Source organism: Neomonachus schauinslandi, chromosome X (assembly GCF_002201575.2).
Source record: "Neomonachus schauinslandi chromosome X, ASM220157v2, whole genome shotgun sequence".
Classification (NCBI taxonomy): Eukaryota; Metazoa; Chordata; class Mammalia; order Carnivora; family Phocidae; genus Neomonachus; species Neomonachus schauinslandi.
In genome coordinates this window covers 80683085-80707618 of record NC_058419.1, presented here as the reverse complement: position 1 = coordinate 80707618, position 24534 = coordinate 80683085, and the positions used below count along the sequence as shown (strand labels likewise).

At 35.6% G+C, this 24534-nt stretch overlaps 1 protein-coding gene across 2 annotated transcripts in view; it reads right to left on the bottom strand.

The window, feature by feature from the left end:
* WNK3 (WNK lysine deficient protein kinase 3) overlaps positions 1–24326 on the bottom strand; it is a 162049-nt gene extending 137723 nt beyond the window's left edge. For both annotated transcript variants that reach the window (XM_021699364.1, XM_021699309.1), the window contains exon 1: positions 23790–24326. In XM_021699364.1, the coding sequence (XP_021555039.1) occupies positions 23790–24326 (537 nt within the window). The remainder of the gene's footprint in view (positions 1–23789) is intronic.
* Positions 24327–24534: the final 208 nt, after the last annotated feature.

Genomic DNA, 24534 nt, shown 5'->3' with positions numbered 1-24534 from the left:
ATGCTTACTTAGAGTCAAGGCTAAGTAATCATGGTAAATGTGGTTATTAAAATTGAATGAATTTTCTAAACAATAATTAAAATAGAAGATACATAATGGAAAAGGAAAGTCTACAATTAAAACTCCAGATGATCACTGGGTGTTATATGTAAGTGATGAATCACTAAATTCTATACCTGAAACTAATATTACACTATATGTTACATAACTAGAATTTAAATAAAACTTTGAAACTACAAAAAATTAAATTAATTTTTTTAAAAAACTAAGAGAAAAAGAAGAATAAAAGCAATTTTTGTCTTCTGCAAGCAGGAGCAGGAAAGGAAGGAATGACAGAACTATTTTAAGTTTTGATTCTGACAGAGAAATAATCAAGTATTCTAGTTAAAAATTTAGGTATGATTTTCATTTCAAGATGACTGACAACATATTAAATTAATTCCCTTCTCTTCCTAAATCCCACCAAAATGACAAAATAAATATATAAACAAATCCATAGTCGTATTGGAAATATGAGAAGGGTTCAAACAAAAGATTTTTTAAAGATAAAAAAATATATGCATTGATAGAATATACTTTTATGAAACTCGAGAGTAGAAGAAATGGTAACTTGATAGACACAAAAGACTTCCATTAAAGGTTTTTTTTTTTTTTTTACCAAAAATAAACTATTGGACTTCATCAAAATAAAAATCTCCACAGCAAAGGAAACAATCAACAAAACTAAAAGGCAAACTACAGAATGGGAGAAGATATTTGCAAATGACATATCTGATAAAGGGTTAGTATCAAAACTGTATAAAGAACTTATCAGGGCGCCTGGGTGGCTCAGTTGGTTAAGCGACTGCCTTCGGCTCAGGTCATGATCCTGGAGTCCCTGGATCGAGTCCCGCATCGGGCTCCCTGCTCGGCGGGGAGTCTGCTTCTCCCTCTCCCACCCCCCCTGCTTGTGTTCCCTCTCTCGCTGTGTCTTTCTCTGTCAAATAAATAAATAAAATCTTTAAAAAAAAAAAAAAAAAAGAACTTATCAAACTCAACACCCAAAAAACAAATAATCCAGTTAAAAACTGGGCAGAAAACATGACTAGACATTTTTCCAAAGAAGACATAGAGATGGCCAAGAGACACGAAGATGTTCAACATCACAGATCATCAGGGAAATACAAGTCCAAATTACAATGAGATATCACACCTGTCAGAATGGCTAAAATCAACAACACAGGAAACAACAGATGTTGGTGAGGATGTGGAGAAAGGGGAACCCTCTTGCACTGTTGGTGCAAATGCAAACTGGTGCAGCAACTCTGGAAAACAGTATGGAGATTCCTCAGAAAGTTAAAACTAGGACTACCCTATGATCCAGCAATTACACTACTAGGTATTTACCCAAAGCATCCAAAAATACTAATTCAAAGGGATACATGCACCCTGATGTTTATAGCACATTATCTACAGTAGCCAAATTATGGAAACAGCCAAGTGTCCATCAATTGATGAATGGATAAAGATGTAGTGTGTGTGTGTATATGTACACACACATACATACACATTGTGTATATACACATACACAACAGAGTATTATTCAGCCTTAAAAAGAATGAAATCTTGCCATTTGCAACAATATGGATGGAGCTAGAGAGTATTATGCTAAGAGAAATAAGTCAGTCAAAGAAAGACAAATACCATATGATTTCACTCATATGTGGAATTTAAGAAAGCAAATGAGCAAAGGGAAAAAAGAGAGAGAGAGAGGCAAACCAAGAAACAGACTCTTAACTATAGAGAACAAACTGATGGTTTACCAGAGGGGAGGTGGGTGAGGGGATGGGTTAAATAGGTGATGGGGGTTAAGGAGTGCACTGGTTGTGATGAGCACCTGGTGTTATATGAAAGTGTTGAATCACTATACTGATACACCTGAAACTAATATTTAAAAAAAATTTTTTTGAAGATTTTATTTATTTATTTGCCAGAGAGAGAGACAGCGAGAGAGGGAACACAAGCAGGGGGAGTGGGAGAGGGAGAAGCAGGCTTCCCACTGAGCAGGGATCCTGATGCGGGACTCGATCCCAGGACGCTGGGATCATGACCTGAGCCGAAGGCAGACGCCCAACTGACTGAGCCACCCAGGTGTCCCTGAAACTAATATTATACTGTACACTAACTAACTGAAATACAAAGAAAAACTTGAAGGGGCTCCTGGCTGGCTCAGTCAGAAGAGCATGTGACTCTTGATCTTGGGGTCATGAGTTTGAGCCCCATGTTGGGTGTAGAGATTACTTAAATAAATACATATTTTTTAAAAGAAGAAGAAAAGGGAAAACTTTTTAAAAAGAGGGTTGTTTTTTTTTAAAGACTTCATGATAACCCTAATAAAGCAGCACATCAGAGCTGTGGCAATTTCATTTTTGGTTACTTTATACACATTATTCCTTGATGTGTATAAAGAAATATGTAAACAGATATTCAGTGCAGCATGGTTTGTAACTGTGAAAATTAGAAACAACCAAAATGTCAATAATAAAGTTTATTATATGCCAGGTACTGCTCTAATTTTTTTAATATATTAATACATTTAGTCCCACAACAATCCTTTAAGATAGGCACTACTGTCATCTCCATTTTGCAAATAAAGAAACCGAGGTTAAGATAGTTAGGTAACCCGCCCAGGATCAAATGGGCTAAACATGGGTTATAGCCAAACAGCCAAATAACAATTAAAAGAATGAGGTAGATCTATGTGTATAGATCTAATGTGGATAGATCTCTAAGACATACTGCTGAGTAAAAAAAAAAAAAAAAAAAGGCACTCTGAAAAAATTACAATATGATAATTTGTACATAAAAAAAGAACCATCCTGAACAATGCTACATTTTCTAGTACATATTTAAATGCATAGATAAAGGACGAGACAGATACACAAATGAGTAGCTACAATTATATCTGGAAGGGAGAAGACTGGTATGCAGGTCTTTTCTTCAGATGATGACCATATGGTACACCTCATAGTCACTCAGCAATATCTTTTACTTTACTCAATATCTTTTATGTGAATATCTAAAGTTTAGTCTCCTAAGACTTTTTTATATTAAACTTTCTAATCCATCTGGAGTTTCCTGTACCTGCAGTCTTTTCATCTAGATGGTTAATCGGTTGTAATAGCACCACTTAAACTACTCTTTTCTCACTGACTTGAGGAACATGTTTGTTGTATATTGTTTCTAGTAATACTGAGTTCTGCTTCCTTTCACTAATCTGTCCATGCCTATGATAGTGGCTTTCAGTATGTGTAATGACTGATAAGGCAAATCACTTCCCTATTCATTATTTTCTTGGCTTTCTCATCTTTTTATGTTCCATATAAAAACATTAAGATCATTTTTCCAATTAAAATAAAAGACTCACTTGGAATCTAACTGGAATTATATTAAATATATAGACATTAATTTGGAGAAAATTGGCATCTAAAAAGCCATCTAAGAACATAGTATATATCTTTCCATTTGTCCAGAGTTCCAGTAAGGTTCTCTGGGGGAATGGGAGAGTGAGGAGAAAGAGCTGATACTCTAGCTTATTTTTTCCTGAACCACATATTTAATTTTAATTTATTTAAAAATTTTCACTTAGTAAAACTGATTCTTTCTGGTGTACAGTTCCATGAGTTTTGACAAATGCATAAAGTTGTGTAACCACTGCCACAATTTAAATACAGAATGATTCCATCAATTCCACCCACCCTCCCCCCATACACACAAATTCCCTTGCACCATCCATTTCTAGTCAAACCCTCTTCTTACCCTTAAACTCTGGAAACCACTCATCTATTTATTATTCTTATAATTTTGCCTTTTCTGGAAAGTCCTATAAATGGGAAGAAATTATACATAGCCTTTTGAGTCTGGCATCTTGTACTTAGCATAATATCTTTTAGATTGATCCATATTGTTGTATCAATAGTCTGTTGCTTTAAATTGTTGAATAGTATTCCACCTATGTATGTATCACCATATGTTTATCCATTCCCAGATGAAAAACATTTGGGTATTTTCCAGTTTGGGGCAATTACAATTACAAATAAAACTACTATAAACATTCATGTACAACTGTGTGAACATAGGTTTTCTTGGATAAATGTCTCAAGTGGGACTGAAGGGTTATATGGTATGTTTAACTATGTAAGAAACTGACAAAGTGCCAAAATGGTTCTACCATTTTGTATTCTCACCAACAATGTATTAGAGTTTCTCCGCATTATCCTCACTAGCAGTTGGTCCTGCCAAGATTTTCTTTAATTTGGTTGGTTTTTAGCCATTCTAGTAGGTGTACTGGGGTATCAGATTATGGTTTTAACTTTCATTTCCCTAATGATTAATGAGGGTGAGCATCTTTCTGTGGGCTTACTTGCCATACATCTATCTTCTTTGGTGAAATGTCTGTTCCAATCCTTAATCCATTTTTTAATTAGGTTGTTTTAGCTTATTGTTGAGTTTTGAGAGTTCTTTATAGATTCTGGATACAAGTCCTTTGTCACATATGTGATTTAAAAATATTCTCTGCCGCTCTGGATTATCTTCTCATTCCCTTAACAGTGTCTTTAATAGCGCAAAATATTTTAAGTTTGTTCAACTCCAATTTATTGATTTTCTACTTTTATAGATCATGCTTTCACTGTTATATCCAAGAACTCTTTGCTTAACCAAAAGTCAAAAAGATTTTCTCAGGTTTTCTTATAGAAGTTTTAGTTTTATGTTTTACACTTTTAGGTCTATGATCTATTTTGAGTTAAATTTTGTATAACACGTGAAAATTAGGTGAAGGCTCATTTTTTTTTTTTAGTATGCATGTATAATTACTCAAGCACCTTTTGTTGAAAAGACCATCCATTCTATGCTGAATTGCCAATGTATCTTTTTTAAAAATCACTTGACCGGGTGTGCCTGGGTGGCTCAGGTCATGATCCCGGGGGTCCTGGGATCGAGCTCTGCATCTGGCTCCCTGCTCAGTGGGGGGTCTGTTTCTCCCTCTCTCTCTCTCCCCCTGCTTGTGCGCACTTTCTCTCTCTCTCAAATAAATAAAATCTTTAAAAAATAAAATAAAAATCACTTGACCATATCTGTTTGGGTCTATTTCTAAACTCTGTTCTGTCCCACTTACCTGTGTGTCTTTTTGCCAATACCAAACATGTCTTAATTACTATACCCTTGGAGTAAGTCTGAAAATCAGGTAACATGAATTCTTTACACTTCTTTATCAAATTTGTTTTAGCTATTCCAGTTCTTTGCCTTTCCATATTAATTTTATTTATTTTTTATTATGTTATGTTAATCACCATACATTACATCATTAGTTTTTGATGTAGTGTTCCATGATTCATTGTTTGTGTATAACACCTAGTGCTCCATGCAGTACGTGCCCTCTTTAATACCCATCACCAGGTTAACCCATCCCCCGGCCCCCCCTCCCCTCTAGAACACTCAGTTTGTTTCTCAGAGTCCATAGTCTCCCATGGTTCATCTCCCCCTCTGATTCCCCCCCTTCATTCTTCCATATTAATTTTAAAATCGGTTTGTCAACAACTACAAAAATTCCCATTGGGATTTTGATGTAATTTGTCTTGAATTTCTAGGTCATATGGAGAAAACTGACATCTTAATATTAAGTCTTCCAATCAACCAATCCATTTTTGGATCTTCTTTGATTTCTTTTATCAATTTTTTTTTCAGCACACAGATACTGCACATACTTTATATATACTTAATTATTTTTTTTTGGTGCTACTGTAAATGGTATTTTTAAAATAACAATTTCGGGTGCCTGGGTGGCTCAGTTGGTTAAGCGACTGCCTTCGGCTCAGGTCAGGATCCTGGAGTTCCAGGATCGAGTCCCGCATCGGGCTCCCTGCTCAGCGGGGAGTCTGCTTCTCCCTCTGACCCTCCTCCCTCTCATGCTGTCTCTTATTCTCTCTCTCTCAAATGAATAAAATCTTTAAAAAAATTTAAAAAATTAAAAAATAACAATTTCATGGTAGCATTTCTATACACTAATAATAAAGTAGTAGAAAGAGAAATTAAGAAAACAATTCTATTTGTAATTGCACCAAAAAGAATAAAAGACCCAGGAATAAACTTAATCAAGGAAGTGAAAGATCTTGTACACTGAAAACTATAAAACATTGGCAAAAGAAATTGAAGACGACACAAACAAATGGAAAAATACCCCATGCTCACAGATTGGAAGAATTACTATTGTTAAAATGCTCATACCACCCAAGCGATCTACAGATTCAATGCAATCTCTACCAAAATACCACCAACATTTTTCACAGAACGAGAGCAAAAAAAATCCTAAAATTTTTATGGAACTATAAAAGACCCTAAATAGCCAAAGAAATCTTGAGAAAGAAAAATAAAGCTGGGGGTATCACAATTCCAGATTTCAAGATATACCACAAAACTGTTGTAATCAAAACAGTATGGCACTGGCACAAAAACAGACACATAGATCAACAGAACAAGATAGAGAGCCCAGAAATAAATCTACACTTCTATGGTCAAATAATCTATGACAAAGGAAGCAAGAATATACAATGGGAAAAAGTCTCTTCAATAAATGGTAATGGAAAAACTGGACAGCTACATGCAAAAGAATGAAACTGAACTCCTTTCTTACACCATACACAAAAACAAACTCAAAATGGAGTAAGGACCTAAATGTGAAACCTGAAACCATAAAAATCCTAGAAGAGAGCACTGGCAGTAATTCCTCTGACATTGGCCATAGCAACATTTTTCTAGATATGTCTCCTAATGCAAGAGAAACAAAAACAAACTATTGGGGCAACATCAAAATAAAAACCTTCTGCACAGCAAAGGAAACCATCAATAAAAAAGTCAACCCACTAAATGGGAGAAGATATTTTCAATGATATATCTAATAAGTAGCTAATATCTGAAATATATAAAGAATTCATATAACTGAACACCAAAAAAAATCAGATTTAAAAAATGGCTAGGGATGCCTGGGTGGCTCAGTCAGTTAAGCGTCCAAATTTTTTTTTTTTTAAAGATTTTATTTATTTGACAGAGAGAGACACAGTGAGAGAGGGAGCACAAGCAGGGGGAGTGGCAGAGGGAGAAGCAGGCTTCCCCCTGAGCAGGGAGCCCGATGCGGGGCTCGATCCAAGGACCCTGGGATCATGACCTGAGCCGAAGGCAGCCGCTTAACTGACTGAGCCACGCAGGTGCCCCAAGCGTCCAACTTTTGATTTCAGATACGGTTATGATCTCAGGGTCATGAGATCAAGCCCCATGTCCAGCTCCGCACTCAGCAGGGAGTCGGCTTGGGATTCTCCCTCTTCCTCTGCCCCCCTTGCTCGCTCTTTCTCTCTAAAATAAATAAATCTTTTAAAAAAATGGCTAGAGAATCTGAACATTTTTCCAAAGAAGACATACAGATGGCCAACAGACACATAAAAATATGCTCAATATCACTCATTATCAGGGAAATGCAAATCAAAATCACACTGAGATACCACCGTAAACCTGTCAGAACAGCTATAGAAAAAACGACAAGAAATAACAAGTGCTGGTGAGAATGTGGAGAAAAAGGAACCCTCATGCACTGTTGGAAGGAATGTAAATTGATGCAGCCACTCTGGAAAACAGTATGGGGGTTCCTCAAAATATTAAAAATAGAAATACCATATGATCCAATAATTCCACCATTGGGTATTTACCCCCCAAAATTAAAACACTAATTCAAAACTATATATGCAACCCTATGTTTACTGCAACATTATTTACAACAGCCAAGATATGGAAGCAACCTAAGTGTCTGTCAATAGAGGAATGGATAAGGAAGATGTGGTATATATATTTACAATGGAATATTATGCAGCCACAAAAAGGGTGAGATAGTGCCATTTGAGACAACATGGATGGACCTATTTATTTTCTTATTGATTTTGCTAAGACATCCACAACAATACTGAAAAAAAATAATGGTGTAACAGTTATCACTGCCTTTTATTGTATTTTAATAAAAAGTTTTATTCTCATAGCTTACAACATCTATTGCTTTGTTGTTTTTGCAAGTAGTTTAACATGTTGAAGTAATTCCCTTGCATTCCTACGTTACTTTTATTTTTTAATTAGGAATGGCTGCTGAATTTTATCAAATGTTTTCCCAGCACCTACTGATGTGATCATATGATTTCTTGATAGGTTCCTGATATAGAATTATTCTTAAAATCTTTAAGGCCTACCTAGTTCCAGCACATTATTCTTTTGATCCACTGGTGAATCCTATTTGCTAATATTCTGCTAAGGATTTTAACATCTATATTAATACGGAGATTAGGCTATAGTTTTCTTTCTTTGTACAATATAAGGATTCGTATTGAGATTACATTGGCTTCATGAAATTAAGTGGGGTTAAATAGTTTTAACATTGGAATCACTTGTCATTTAAAGGTTACCTAGAGGGCGCCTGGATGGCTCAGTTGGTTAAGCGACTGCCTTCGGCTCAGGTCATGATCCTGGAGTCCCGGGATCGAGTCCCGCATCGGGCTCCCTGCTCAGCGGGGAGTCTGCTTCTCCCCCTGACCCTCCCCCCTCTCATGGTCTCTCTCTCTCATTCTCTCTCTCAAATAAATAAATAAAATTAAAAAAATCTAAAGGTTACCTAGAAATCGGGCTCTGGACTTACTTGCTTCTAATGTTTTTTTATGTTTTTAAATTATAAAAAAATTAAAGCATAAAGAATAATGTATAATAACCAGCTCTGTTGAATTTTAACATTTTGCCAAATTTACTTCCATTTTAAACAAAACATTAGAGACATAGTTGAAGTCCCCTAGATATCCCTTCTTGATTCTATCCCCTTCCTTCCCATCACAGAAGTAACCACTATCTGAATTAGGTTTTTAATCCATGCACGTTTTAAAAATATTTTTATTATATGTTTGTATCCATAAGCAATATAGTTTTACAAGTGTTAAAGCTTCATAGAGGTGGTTATCATGTGTTATGTTCCTTTTGCAAATTGTTTGATATTACATTTTTTGTATTTATCTACTTTGATATGTATAACAGTTCCAGTTTATTTATTTTAACTCTTGCATAGTATCTCATTATATAGTTCTACCACAAGTTATCCATTTACCCATTGATGGACATTTGAGTTGATTCAAGTTTTCTCTATTATAAACAATGCTGCATTGCATTGGATGTCTCCTTATCCCAGTATTAACAACAACAAAAAAGAATTTAAATCACCTTTCTATAATAACTGGCCTATTCAACTTTTCTACTTTTTCTTGGGTACATTTTGGATTATATTTTGTTTAGGAGCAATCCATTAGTTAAGATTGAAAATGTAACAATGTTATAGGTAGAATCTAGATGGTGGATATAATGGATGTTCTAGGCAAGTCTTTCAACTTTGCTCTATATTTGAAATGTTTCATACTAAAATGTCGAGAAAATTTTGTTGACAAAGTCGCACATTATGTTCTCTTCTACTTCTTTGACTCTTTTCCAGAGCATGGCTATATTTCATTTGTCATTTCTTCGCTCATGTATTTTTGCCCTCTTTATTTTTCTTCATCAGGTTCATTAATTACTTTTCAGAAAGCAAAAATGAGTAGAATTTATTTATCCTATTTTTAGGTTTATAATTTTTTATTAATTTCAGTTATCTTTAATTCCCTCTTTCTTTATTTTGCTTTATTTTGTTATCTCCCTAATGTCTCAAGAGTACCATATCTCTTCTAGTTAGTATTCATTAATAATGAAGACATTTTAGGTGGTAAATTTTCTTCTGGGTATCGCTTTTGCAATGACCCACAAATTTTGTCATAATATCCTCTTTTTCATTGCTTTCTGGGTAGTTTCTAATTACAGTTTTGAGTCTCTCCTCAATCCAAAATTTGTCTAGAAGTATGATTTCTGATTTCCAGTTAAGAATCTTTTGGTTATTTGTTCATTACTTTTAATTTTACTGAGTAATACAGAATATAAAATTTCTTCTCTTTAATGTTTTTTTAGGCCACATAATTTGACCAACTTTTTTTTTAGATTTTATTTATTTATTTATTTGAGACACAGAGATAGAGAGCGAGCGAGCATGAGCAGGGGGAGAGACAGAGGGAGAGGGAGGAGCAGGCTCCCTGCTGAGCCAGGAGCCCGATGTGGGGCTTGATCCCAGGACGCTGGGATCATGACCTGAGCCGAAGGCAGACGCTTAACCCTCTGAGCCACCCAGGTGCCCCTAGATTCTATTTATTTATTTGAGAGAGCACGAGAGAGAAAGCACGAGACAGGGAAGCGTCAGAGGGCAAAGCAGGCCCCCGCCGAGCAGGGAGCCAGATGTGGGCTCAATCCTAGGATTCCGGGATCATGACCTGAGCCGACTGAGCCACCCAGACGCCCCTGACCAACTTTTTAATAAAAATGTATATTCTTTCTTTGAAGGATGTAAAGTACTATATATCGATCAAATGAAGTTTGTGAATTATATTATCTAGTTCTTCCGTGTTTTTTCACTTTTTGTCTACTAGATCTGTCCTATTTTGAAATAATAGGGCCTGGAATCTCCTACTATAGCCACATATTTATCCATTTTCCTTGAATCTATTACAGGTTCTTTTTAAATTACTAACCAAAATATTTTTTGTGCCTATGGCTCTTTTATATATCTTCTTAAACTCTGAAATAAATAATTTCATAAAATCCTGTTCAAGGCTTTAACTTCACTTCCTTCTGTGACAGATATTAATATTGCCACTCCTGCTTTCTCTTTCTTGTTCATACCTTTATTTTACCTTTCTTTACCACTGTCTTAAGTATATTTTTAGTAAACAACACGTGGGTTTTGTCTTTTAACCCAATCTGACAGTCTCAGTTTTTTAACAAGCAAATGTAATAGGAACATATTTGATTTAGCACATGATATACTTAAATTTACTCCTTCTATCTTATTTTAGGTTGTTTATATATTTTACTTTTTGTTTCCTTTATTTCTATTAACTTAGAAATATATTACATTTTTTCATTTTCACAAGTGGTTAGCTTCCTTTTCCTGACACTCAAAATAAAACACCAATAAATTAATTCAGCAAAGTTGCAGGATACAAAATCACATTCAAAAATCAGTTGTGTTTCTATACACTAAAATTAATAACCCAAAAAGGAAATTAAGAAAACAATCCATTTACAATAGCATCAAAAAGAATAAAATATGTAGGAAGAAATTTAACTACGGAGGTAAAAGACTTTAACACAGAAAACTACAAAACATTGTTAAAATTAAAGAAGACATAAATAAATGGAATTTAATGGCTGGAAGGCTTAATATTGTTAAGTGTTAATGCCAAAGGAGACCTGCAAATTCAAGGCAATCCCTATCAAATTCCCAGTGAGGGGTGCCTGGATGGCTCAGTCAGTTAAACAGCTGCCTTCAGCTCAGGTCGTGATCTCGGGGTCCTGGGATGGAGCCCTGCGAAGGACTCCCTGCTCAGCGAGGAGTCTGCTTCTCCCTCTGCCCCTCCCTCTGCTCTCTTGCTCTCTTTCTCAAACAAATAAAATCTTTTAAAAAATCCCAATGACATTTTCTGCAGAAATTAAAAAAAAAAACCCATCCTAAAATTCATGTGGAATCTCGAAGCATAGAGTTAACAAAAGAAAAATAAACTGCACTTACTCAAAATTTAAAACTTTTGTACATCAAAAGCACTATTAAGAAAATGAAAAGATAATCCACAGCATGGGAGAAAATATTTGCAATTCATATATCTGATAAGGGATTAATACTCAGATCATATAAAGAACTCCTACAACTCAACAACAAAAAGACAAACAACCCAGTTTAAAAATTGGTAAAGGACTTGAATATTTATTTCTCCAAAGAATGAAATATAAATTGACAATAAGCACATGAAAAGAGGCTCAACATCACTAGTCACTAGGGAAATGCAAATCAAAACCAGAATGAGATAGCACTTCACATCCATTAGGATGGCTATTTAAAAAAACAAACAAAACAAAACAAAAACAGAAAATAACAAGAATTGGCAAGGATGCAAAGAAATTGGAACCTTTGTGCATTGCTGGTAGGAATGTAAAATGGTGCAGCCACTGTGGAAAACAGTATGGCAGTTCCTGAAAGATTAAACATAGAATTACTAAAAATAAATAAATAAACAAACAAACAAACATAGAATTACTATATGATCCATCAATTCCACTTCTAGATATATACCAAAAAGAATTAAAAGCAGGGACTTAAACAGATATTTGTACACCAATGTTCATAACAGCATTATTCACAACAGCCAGAAGAAACAACACAAATGTACATCAACGGATAAATGGATAAAACAAATGTGGTATATACATACAATGAAACATTGTATGTATTTGTATGTATATGTATATACATACATAAATGTATATATATAGTATATACATAAATGTATATAATAGTATATACATATTATTCAGCCTTAAAAAGGAATGAAATTCTAATACATGCTACAACATGGATGAAACTTGAAAACATTATGCTAGGTGAAATAACCCAAACACAAAAGGAGAAATATTGTGTGATTCCACTTTTACGAGGTACCTAGAATAGGCTAGGCTAATTCACAGAGGCCAAAAGTAGAATAGTGGTTACCAGGGGCTGGGAGAGTGGGGAAGGGGAAATTATTGATTAATGGGTATAGAGTTTCAGTTTGGGATAATTAAAAGTTCTGGAGATGGGAGGTGGTAATGGCTGTACAACAACGTGAATATACATAATGCCACTGAATTATTCACTTAAAATGGTTAAAATGGTAAATTTTTAAAATATTTCATTTATTATTTATTTGAGAGAGAAAGAGCAAGTAAGGTGAGGAGGACGGAGAGAGACAAGCAGCCCCGACTTGGGGCTCAAGCTCAGGACCCTAAGATCATGGCCTGAGCTGAAAAATCAAGAGTTGTACACTTAACCGACTGAGCCACCCAAGCGCCCCTAAAATGGTAAATTTTAATGTTATGTACATTTTGCCACAACAAAAATTATTTTAAGAAAGAGTAAAGGGGTGCCTGGGTGGCTCAGTTGGTTGAGCATCTGACTTTGGCTTAGGTTGTGATTCGGGGTCCTGGGATCAAGCCCTGCGTCAGGGTCCTCGCTCAGCAAGTAGTTTGCTTGTCCCTTTCCCTCTCCCCTGCCCCTCCCCCTGCTTGTGCGTGCATGCTCTCTCACTCTCTCTCTCTCAAATAAATAAATAAAATTTAAAAAAAAAGAGTTAAGGAACTCATACATTATTTGTCTTTCTCTGACTTATCTCACTTAGCATAATGCCTTCAAGGTCTATCCATGTTGTCATAAATGGCAGGGTTTCCTTCTTTCTCATGGCAAAATAATATTCCATTGTGTATATCTAAATAATATTCCATTGTGTATATATATGCTTCACATCTTTATCCATTCATCTGCTGACAGACACCTAGGTTGTTTCCATATCTTGGCTATTGCGAATAATGCTGCAATGAACATGGGTATGTAGATATCTCTCTGAGATACAAACACTGTGTGATATCATTTAAATGTGGAATCTAGGGGTGCCTGGGTGGCTCAGTTGGTTAAGCATCTGACTTCGGCTCAGGTCATGATCCCAGAGTCCTGGGATTAAGCCCCACGCTCTGCTCAGCGGGAGTCTGCCTCTCCCTCTCCCTGCCGCTCCCCCTGCTTGTACTCTCTCTCTCTGTCAAATAAATAAAATCTTTAAAAATAAATAAATGTGGAATCTAAAAAATGAATTTGTAAAAATAAAGAGTAGAACAGTGGTTACCAGGGAGTGGGGGAGGGAATTTGAGAGATGTTGTTTAAGGATATAAATGTACAACTAGTAAATAAGTAAGTTCTGAAGATTTAATAGACAACATAGTGATTAGTCAGTCAATACTGTTACAAATTTCAAAGTTGCTAAGCAACTAAATCTTAACTGTTTTCAACACAAAAAAATGATAAACATGTGACATGATAAATTGCTAATGCTACTGTAGCAATCATATTGCAATATGTAAGTGTATCAATCCAATATACTGTACACCTTAAACTTACACAATGTTATATGTCAGTTGTATCTGAACTTTTATTTATTTATTTATTTTATTTTTTTAAGATTTTATTTATTTATTTATTTATTTGAGAGAGAGAGAGAGAGAGACAGCATGAGAGGGGAGAGGGTCAGAGGGAGAAGCAGGCTCCCTGCCGAGCCGGGAGCCCGATGTGGGACTCGATCCCAGGACTCCGGGACCCTGACCTGAGCCGAAGGCAGTCGCTTAACCAACTGAGCCACCCAGGCGCCCTGAACTTTTTTTTAAATGCTAAAAGAGTTAAGGAACTTAAAGAACAAGAGCAAAGAATACTATACTTAGAAGAGACCTGGAAATAAGTGTTTATGCTTTTCTGTCTAATCTAAGATGGCTAATTAAGTCCTAACTGTCCCTATAATTAGCTGGAAGTCATCCACTTGTGATAGATCAGCAGCTCTGTTCTGAAGAATGATGAATAAATTTTGATGCCCTCTGATTAAATTAGTAGAATACAAGTCTTTCATGTGCCAAACTAAACTACTCCATCTTATCCTTTGATCCTAGGAATCAATAGTCAGCATTAGGAGTAAACAACTTTACAAAATTACAACTGCTGCCCCAGATGTACTGCTGGAGGTAAACTCCACCAAAAAGCGATGGCCAAGATCTTTCAAGGTCCACTTCTAATTCAGTGAGTGGAAAGTAAACCTGCCAATGGAATATATATACAATGGAATATAACTCAGCCATAAAAAAGAATGAAATCTTGCCATTTGCAATGACATGAATGCAGGTAGAAAGCATTATGCTAAGAGAAATAAGTCAGTCAGAGAAAGACAAATACCGTATGATTTCACTCATATGTGGAATTTAAGAAACAAAACAAATGATCAAAAGGGGGAAAAAAAAGAGAAAGGCAAACCAAGAAACAGACTCCAAACTAGAGAACAAACTGATGGTTATCAGAGAGGAGGTGGGTGGGGGATGGGTTAAATAGGTGATGGGTATTAAGGAGTGCTCTTGTTGTGATGAGCACCAGGTGTTATATGAAGTGTTGAATCACTACATTGCACACCTGAAACTAATATCACACTATATGTTAACTGGAATTTAAACAGAAACAAAAACAAAACAAAACAAAAAAAGAAGCATTTCATTTCCAAAATGTAAACTATAGCCTTATCAGCTATGTCTCAATGCAAACACCAACAATGAATGACATAACCAGGTCAGTGGCTATGTGGCTCTGTTTCTGCAAACATGAATGGAAGAAATCATCAACAATGTTATAAAAGCTGTATTATAACTTGTTCAAGTAAGGAAAACCACAATGAAGGTTTCAAAATGGTGCTTAACTTACAAAGCAATCCATCAATGAGTATTTTGGATAAATATGAGGCCGCTCAGTATTTTATCACTATCATTTATTGAACACTCAACCATGTGCCACGTTTTATAATCATTATCTCTGATCCTCAACATTTTTATTTCTCAAGCTGAACAGGAGGTACACAATTTCCATCATGTTGTTCTTTATTCTATTCTGCATATCAGAAATAGTTCTTTTTGAAAAAGTAAAAAACTAACGCTCCAAAATGTTAAGCTGCTTAGCTTGCTCAAGATACCCAACTGGCACAGGCAACACTGGAACCCAGGCCTGCCATATTCTGAATCCTGAGTACTTTCTAGTTCATCGCTCTATTCTCAGAAACAGTCTTCACAGCAGTGACTGCAGATACCTCATTCACAAACCACTTTCCTTGGAGAGACAGTATAGCATCCCAGAACTAAAGCTATATAAAATAAACACACATTTAGGGTAATGACAATTTGTAAGTGGTAATACCAAAGTACTAATCAAGAAATCAGCATATAATAGTTATAGCCTGGTCACTATTGGCATTTTAAAGCTTTTAGACAGCAATAGTATCAATACCTTTTTAAAAAGTGCTCATCAATGGTAGTCAAGATAGCACATGGAAAAGGTAATGAACCAAATACAGAACCAGGTTCACTTGTCTTCCAGTACTGTTGAACAAAGAGGATGTCCTCATCTAGGCAGGACCTGAGCATACAGTTCATTTGCTTGGTCTACTGTCTTGGCAGAAGAACACACACAAGAACTCCAGTTCCTTTGTTCTGACTCTATTCTTACCAAGCCAGTTTCTGTTTATAATTTAGTGTCCCATGTATCTAGCCTACAGACCAACTAGAACATTTGACCTACCAAATGTATTCCTCATTCTAAATTAATGAATTTGTGTCCTAGATTTAGGCTTTTGAATGAACACGAGTCAGTCTCCCCAACATTTCCAACCACCTCTGGACACTGACAGAAGATGAAGGCCAGATATTGAACCGAGGCAACCCAGCCATTAAATTATTCCTCAGAGGCCCCAGGCCAGGGAGTGTCCTTAAATGACACTATTAAGTATCCCTTGAGCCTTAGGAGTTTAATGTTAAGAACTTTATTTTAAACAGGACCCATTTATGAAACTTTGTTCTAAATTGATTAAGAACAAAATGATCTGCTCAAATAACTAATGAGGGGAAAATTCTTAAATCATCTATGCAAATGTTTCATATATATAGTTGATGGATACAAATCCCTGCTCTATCACTTTGGGCAAGTTACTCAATGTATCTAAACCTCAGTTCCACCATCTGAAAACTAAAAATCTCTACTTCATACAACTACTGCGAAGATTAAATAAAATATTCAAATTAAGTACCTATCCAGGTACTCATACAAGTGTATGATTAACATTAATTTTGATAAATGGAAAGTATATGATATCATTATTAATAATTTAAAATATATTAAAGTTCTTCAACCACAAATTCCCCAATTGTTGGGCTTTCAGAAACGTAACAGTCATACTTTGGAAGAGACCACATAAAACTAAGAGGCAATTCCAATTAATAACTGTAGAAGAGGGGTGCCTGGGTGGCTCAGTTGGTTAAGCGACTGCCTTCAGCTTGGGTCATGATCCCAGGGTCCTGGGATTAAGCCCCACATCGGGCTCCCTGCTCAGCAGGAAGCCTGCTTCTCCCTCTCCCACTCCCTCTGCTTGTGTTCCCTCTCTTGCTGTGTTTCTCTCTCTCTCTCTCTTTCAATTAAATAAATAAAATCTTTAAAAAAGAATAAATAACTGTAGAAGAAATGTGGGAAATAGAAAATCACCATTAGAACACCAAGAGTAATACTTATTACAGGCAAGATACACCAATGTTTGCCAAAACAGCTGGGCAAAGTTTGAGGAGAAACAGATACTTGCATAGTCTCAAAGTATCTACTCCTAAGATATTTATTAATCTACGAAGGGAAAAATATTAATTTTACAGTAGAAAAAATCTATTAGCCACCACCCTAAACAAGTGATCAAGGTTATCATCACCAGTAATCTAAACCAACATCATGTACCCCCAGCTATGATGCACTGAGAAGGGTGTATCACTTCTGTGGTATTCTTCCCAAAATCCATAGCCTAAATCTAATCATGAGAAAACATGACAAACCCAAATTAAGGGACATTCTATAAAATAACTGAGTAGTATCTTTAAAAGTTCAAGATCATGAAAAAGAAAAAGAAGGAAAGACTGAAGACTTGTCACAATTTGGAAGAGACTAAGAGCATGTAACAACTAAATGCAATGTGGGATCCTAAATTGGATCATAACATTGAAAAAGGACATCAGTAGAAAAACTGGTGAAACCCAAATAAGTTCTGGAGTTTAGTCAATTTCAATTTCTTAATTTTTTTTTTTAAAGATTTTATTTATTTATTTGACAGAGAGAGACACAGTGAGAGAGGGAACACAAGCAGGGGGAGAGGGAGAAGCAGGCTCCCCGCAGAGCAGGGAGCCCAATGCGGGACTTGATCCCAGGACCCTGGGATCATGACCTGAGCTGAAGGCAGTCGCTTAACCAACTGAGCCACCCAGGCGCCCTCAATTTCTTAAGTTTTGATAAATGTTCTCTGGTTAAGATATCAACATAAGGGGAAACTGAGTGAAGGGCATACCGGAACTTTCTATACTATCTTTGCAACTCTTCGGTTAGTAGCAAATTATCTCAAAATAAAAAGTTAAAAAAAGAAAACTAAGTAGTAAAGGAGTGGTATCCCCATTGCCCGATACTCCCAACCCTACCACTTCCTTCAAACAAACCTATACTTAACAGCCCTTTGATCTTTTCACTAATTCCAATCTCCAAGCCTTCTTACTGACTATAAATTCCCTCTGCTGTTTTATGAAAATAGGGCCTGTGTCTGCTCTTCCTCCCCATTATGTCCCTAGCACTTAGCACAGTTCTAACACATATAGAATTGAATATTTATTTGTTGAATGAATGGACAAATGAATGAATTGCAGCTGTGTGTATTGTATTCATTTCCTATTTCTGTTGTAACAAACTGCCACAAATTTAGTGGTTTAAAACAACACAAATTTATTATCTTCTACTTGAGATCAGAAGTCCAAAACGAGTCTCACTAGACTAAAATGAAGGTATTGGCAAGGCTGCATTCCTTCTGCATGCTCTAGGGAAGAATCTGTTTCCTTCTAGCTTTTAAAGTTTTCCCACATTCCTTGGCTCACTGCCCACTTCCATCAATCACATCACTCCAACCTCTGCTTCCATCATCAGATCTTCTTCAGACCATGACCATCCTTCCTCTCTCTAAGGACCTTTGTGATTACCTTTGGCCCGCCCAGATAATCCAGGATAATCTACCCACCACAAAAATCTTTAATCGCATCTACAAAGTCCTTTTTACAATGTAAGGTAACATATCCATAAATTCCAGGGATTAGGACATGGGCATCTTTGGAGTGCAATTATTCAGCCTACTAGATGTATCAATTTGTTCTTTTAGCTATCAAACAGATAGTTCAAAACTAACTCTGAATTGAGAAAATAAACGCTATTTCCCAGATCAAGTCTGTCTCCTGCCACTCTCACCCTTTGTCATTTTATGAAAACATCTGCCTTTGGTTTATACTTGATAAAGTTATGTGACTAGTTTTTAAACAAAGAGACTAGAACATATATATTTAAGCAAGCTTTATCCCTCCTCCCCTCAATGTAATCTTCTTTGTCCATGAGAGTATTCCACTTTGAGGGCTAGGTCAGATGAAGAGACAGGGGAATTAAACTGAGTAACAATATTTGGGGTGTACCTATATGTAACGAAGCATTTTCTTGTGTGGCTCAAACAGAATCTGGAAACACTTCCAAGAAGGCCATAACAAAAATATTTTGAGAGCAAAAGTATCCCAGAGTGACTACTTTGAACCACAATATTTATTCAGAAACAGAAATTCTAGCATGTATTTTTAAAATTTTTCTTTTGGAAATTCAGCTGTTTTCATATTATTATCTAATTCTAATTTTACAATTAAATGTAGGGCTGGTATTGAAAAATATACTTCCCCAAAGTGCTTTTAGATGATGAATAAAAATAAAATGGAAAGAAGTTTCTCCACAATTGTGATAGGTGCTTTGGGCGTGGAAGTATAGATTTTTAGACTGCTACTTCCATTGCATTGCTCTGAATATATTCACTACTATAATGAAAGTGTATTAGAATGCTCACTCAACATGTCAACCTGTTACAGTCAACTGTGTCTTTTTTAAAAAATCTTTCTTTTCAGTGCCATTTTTGGTTCAGTTCAGAAACTATAGCTAGACTCGTTAGCTGTCTAGATGGAGGCCCATTAAGAACTAGAGAGTATAATGCTAAGTGAAATAAGTCAGAGAAAAATAAATACCATATGATCTCACTCATATGTGGAATTTAAGAAACAAAACAAACAAGCAAAGGGAAAAAAGAGAGGGGAAAACCAAGAAACAGATACTAACTATAGAGAACAAACTGATGGCTACTAGAGGGGAGGTGGGTAAGGGACTGGGTTAAATAGGCAATGGGGATTAAGGAGTGTACTTGTCCTGATGAGCACTGGGTGATGTATGGAATTGTTGAATCACTGTACTGCACATTATATTGAAACTAATATTACACTGTATGTTAACTACATTGGAATTAAAATTTTAAAAATATTTTAATTAAAATTAAAAAGGAGGCCCATTTAATTACTCTGAGAAGCACACAATCACATATCTGACCCCACAAGTGAAGCTTATTATAAGAACACTTTTTATAAACAGTTTAGAAATGTTTAGAAACACATTTTAGAAACAGTTAAATAACAAAAAAATTTTCAGATATCTATGATGTTTCTTCATTTGGAAAATTATATGAACACTCAATTCCATCAAGAAAACAAATGACAAATGCACTAGTGGAAGTATTTTTTCCAAATTATAGTAAAGCAAAAACTGGTTATGTTTCCATGTGTAAAAGGAGTGCTGTTGATTCTCAAGTTGTTAGTGGAAGAGGAAAATACTGCAAATTTTTTGTGATTGACTCCTTCTAAGAGTTACTAAACAAGCCTTTCAGTAACATCTGACCAAGGTCTTTCAACATCATGAACTAAAACAAACAGTCTTCCAAACAGCACTTATGACTGAAAACCCTCACTCACAGTAAATTACCAATTTACCAAGTAGTTTAGCAACAAAGAACAATCTGTCAGCCCTTCCACTAATGCATAAATCAAGTTATGGAAACCATAAAATATGACAAACTGTTGAAATGCAGATGTTTATGGCCAAATCCTAAATCTGACCTACATCATCAAAAGGTTTGTTTGTTTAACATCCTCAAAGTCAAATATCTGCAGTAAAATCTATCTCTCCTGGTTCTTTGCACTGCCATAAGGTCAATGTATTCCAAACAAATGGATATGGAGCTTTTAACAACTGTTACACAAGGCTCAAATATCCACAGTGGGGGAAAATGCCATCAAGAGAAAAAGGTATAAAAGCCTTTGTCAAGCTGTTAAATCAAACATGCAAAAATAAAATTAAAAAAAGAACTGCCTAATTTCAGGGAAGCAGATTTAAGCAAGAGGCGTTATGAATGCAATAAAATATAATTTAAATATTTTAATGATGTTAATAAATAGAAAATACATATCTAATTGATAACAAAAGTATGGACATAGTAATTTTATATATTATACACACAGACACACACAAACATAAACAAAGATTGGAGAAGAATTTGGAATACTTTCAACATTTAAATTATTGACTGGGATGTTTTTCTACAAAATTGTTTATATAACAAAGACTTTGTGAAAAAATATGAGAAATTATACATTACAAACTGCATAATACTCATAAGTTAGTTTTTCCTAATTCCAAATATGCAGAAAATTATGTCTAAAATTTGTATCAGTTAAGTCCACTAATTCTGACATTCCTTTCAGAATAGAAAAGTGCAACTGTTCTTGATGTAAGTTAAAATGTATTTTATATATTTACAATGTTCACTCCACATTAGATATTACCAAATCTGGCTATGTGTCCAATCACCTGGGGAACTTTCAAAAAATAAGTTCCTGGGGCCCATCTCTTAGAGATTCTGATTTGGAAAGTCTGGAGCAGATAGCAGGAATCAGTATCTACGATATAATATAAAGCTCATGTTGGTGTATTAAAGGAATTCCTCCTCTGATTCAGCTAGCTCTTGGACGGGTGGTCCCTTCTTTCACGGCTTTTCAAACATTACTGTGCATACAAATCACCTGCGGATGTCATAAGAAGCAGATTCTGATTTCGTAGGTCTGGGATGAGACGTAGGAACCTGTAGTTCTAACAAGCTGATGTCTATGCTGCTGGTCCAGGGACCACACTTTGAGTAGTAAGACTTTATGGGCTCTTTCAGTCTTTTCACAGATGAATGATAGAAGGCACTCCCCAAAGCGGTCCCTACCACTAGAATATTTTAAGTTTTACCTAAGCATCCTTTAGCATAGCTAGGGTATACAATTTGCAAAATATTTGACATATCTTTACTCTTTATCCTACTACCAAGTGAATGGAAATGATTTCCCCCATTTACAGACAGAGTATCACTAAAAGATGAGTGTTACCAACGTCACAATGCAGAGAGGAAATTAAAATGTACATAATTTTCACTATATATACAAGAATGTTGATCACAACCATATTTATAATAGTGAAATACTGGAGAAAATTCTAGATGTCCATCAAAAGAGGACTGATTAAATAACTTATAAAGGTGTCTATTAAAAATAATAATTTAATTCACAATTACTGGTAATGAAAAGATGTTCATGATAAGTAAAAAGAAAAGGTTTTCAAAACCTTATAGTAACGATCCCACTTTGTGGGGAAAAAATAGTCATACACATATTTAAAAAAAAAAAAAAAAGAGTCCAGAAAGATATATACTGTTTAAAAGCATCCTCAAAATAGTGGAATTTCAGGTGATTTTGAAGTTTATTTGTTCACATGACCTAATATTTCTACTATGACACAGACCTTATAAAATTCTGAAAGGGGAAGAAGGGGGTGAAAAGAAAACCAAGCAAACCCACAGATGCATACACCTTTTAAGAACTACTAGAATGGCTTGACTGCTAGGTAACTTGCATTCCAGAGAGCCAAGGGACTTCCTACATTCAAAGCACTTTTGAAAGCTTGTTAAAATTGCAGTCTTATATCCCACCCCAGACTTACTGAATCTGAATCTCTGACAATAGGCTCTGGAATCCGCATATGAAGCAAACACTAACTCTTACAGACAGTGAAGTTTCAAAACCATGTTGTTCAACAAAAAGCTCCCTAGAAATGCAGGGACCTGGACTAAATTTCAACCTATCTAAAAGGCAACCTAGAGCAAATTCAGAATGGGTGAAATCACAGCACCTACATACACATCCACATGCACAGAGACCATTGGAATCTGAATAACAACAAAAACCTGTACTTAGTGACTTGCTCTATTCAATCTTAATTTTAAGCATCTCATGTGAACACTGACATCTCCCATGGGCTGACTGAGGTCACAAAAGTTTTCTTTATATTTGAACTATATCTGTCTGAAACTATTCTTATTATAACCCCTTCTATGATGTTCTGTCCCCATTTAGTCCTTCATTAGTTAAAAGTACCACACAAATATTATGAAACCAAATATCGAGGAAATTCAACTAGTCTCCTGTTGTTTTCATTTCTCCTTTCTAAACACATTCCAGTTGACTAACCTCAGTAGGTTCTGGTGATTATTTCTTCCAGAGATGCTCTTTGAGGTAAATTTAAAGCATGGACAAGTTTGTATTATAGAAATCCTCAAAGAATCAAGCATAACATTTTCTGTTCTGAAAAACACCATATGAACCCAAAAATTTGTTGAAAGAAAAAGAGAAAAGGGAGGTATCACAGTAAATATATCCCTGACATATCACATTCCCAAATACTTAGTACAACAATCAATTAACTAATAAGGCAACTAACTAAAACTTACTAAAAGTTTTCAAAATGAGACCTCAAGAGTTTGGGGGATTTCCCAATGTTAATAAATTAAGAGCATTTTCTTAAAGAAAGCATTGATAGATTTTTCCCCCTTTAAAACAGGAAGGAAAACAACAGAAGGAAAAAAAGGCTGCCATGAGCTCCTAAGAGGATCTAGGAAAACAGCATAATTTCAGGGAGCTGGGGGACAAGCCTTTCATTTTATTTTAATCCATGATATATATTAATCCTGGATCACTCAGAAGGCCAGGCCTGCTAAAACTGGAATTTATTAAAACCAAGAAGATTATATACCCACCTGCAGCTCACACCAAGCAACCTCAACCCATGTTTCAGTGTCCAATCCTTTATATACTGTTTTAAATGCTCCTCTTCCCAGCTCTATGTCGAATTTCAGGAACCTGCCACTAGGAGAAGTAGCTACGGCCTTCATTTCTGCTTCTTCTTCCATTTCCTTTTCATTTTTCTCCTTGAGACAATCTTTTGAGGACTCTGAAGTTGCCTTTGAACACTGTTCGTATTTAACTTCTTGTCCACCTCCTAGCACATTTGTAGGAAGCTTTTCTACTCTTGGAATATTTGTTGTGGTCTTCATTCTCTCATCTTTGGAGGAAGATGCAGCAACTTTATCATCTTCCATCATCTCAACACTCTTTCGGAAGAATCTCTTCCTTTCTATAGTTTCCCCAGAAGCAGAGAAGGTACTATTTTTTTCTTTCAGTCTAGTTTCCACTGTCAAAGTTGCTGCAAGCTGAGGAGCTCTGTCTTCCAGTGAAACTCCATCAGGTTTCTCAGAATCTTCTGTGCTAGCTGGCTCTCCTGAATCAGTAGCCATTGTAATTGAGGTTGGCACTAAAATTTTTTCTGTTCCACTCTTTAGTCCAGTTACATCTCAGGTATCAGAATTATCAGAATGGACTTCCGTTTATTTAGTCATGTTTCCATAGCAACCTGAAGGGGAGGGAAAGGATATTTTAAAATCACCCCACAAAGGAAATCATTAAGGAGAAAACAAGTCACCTGATTGTTTAATCCCTTTTTTC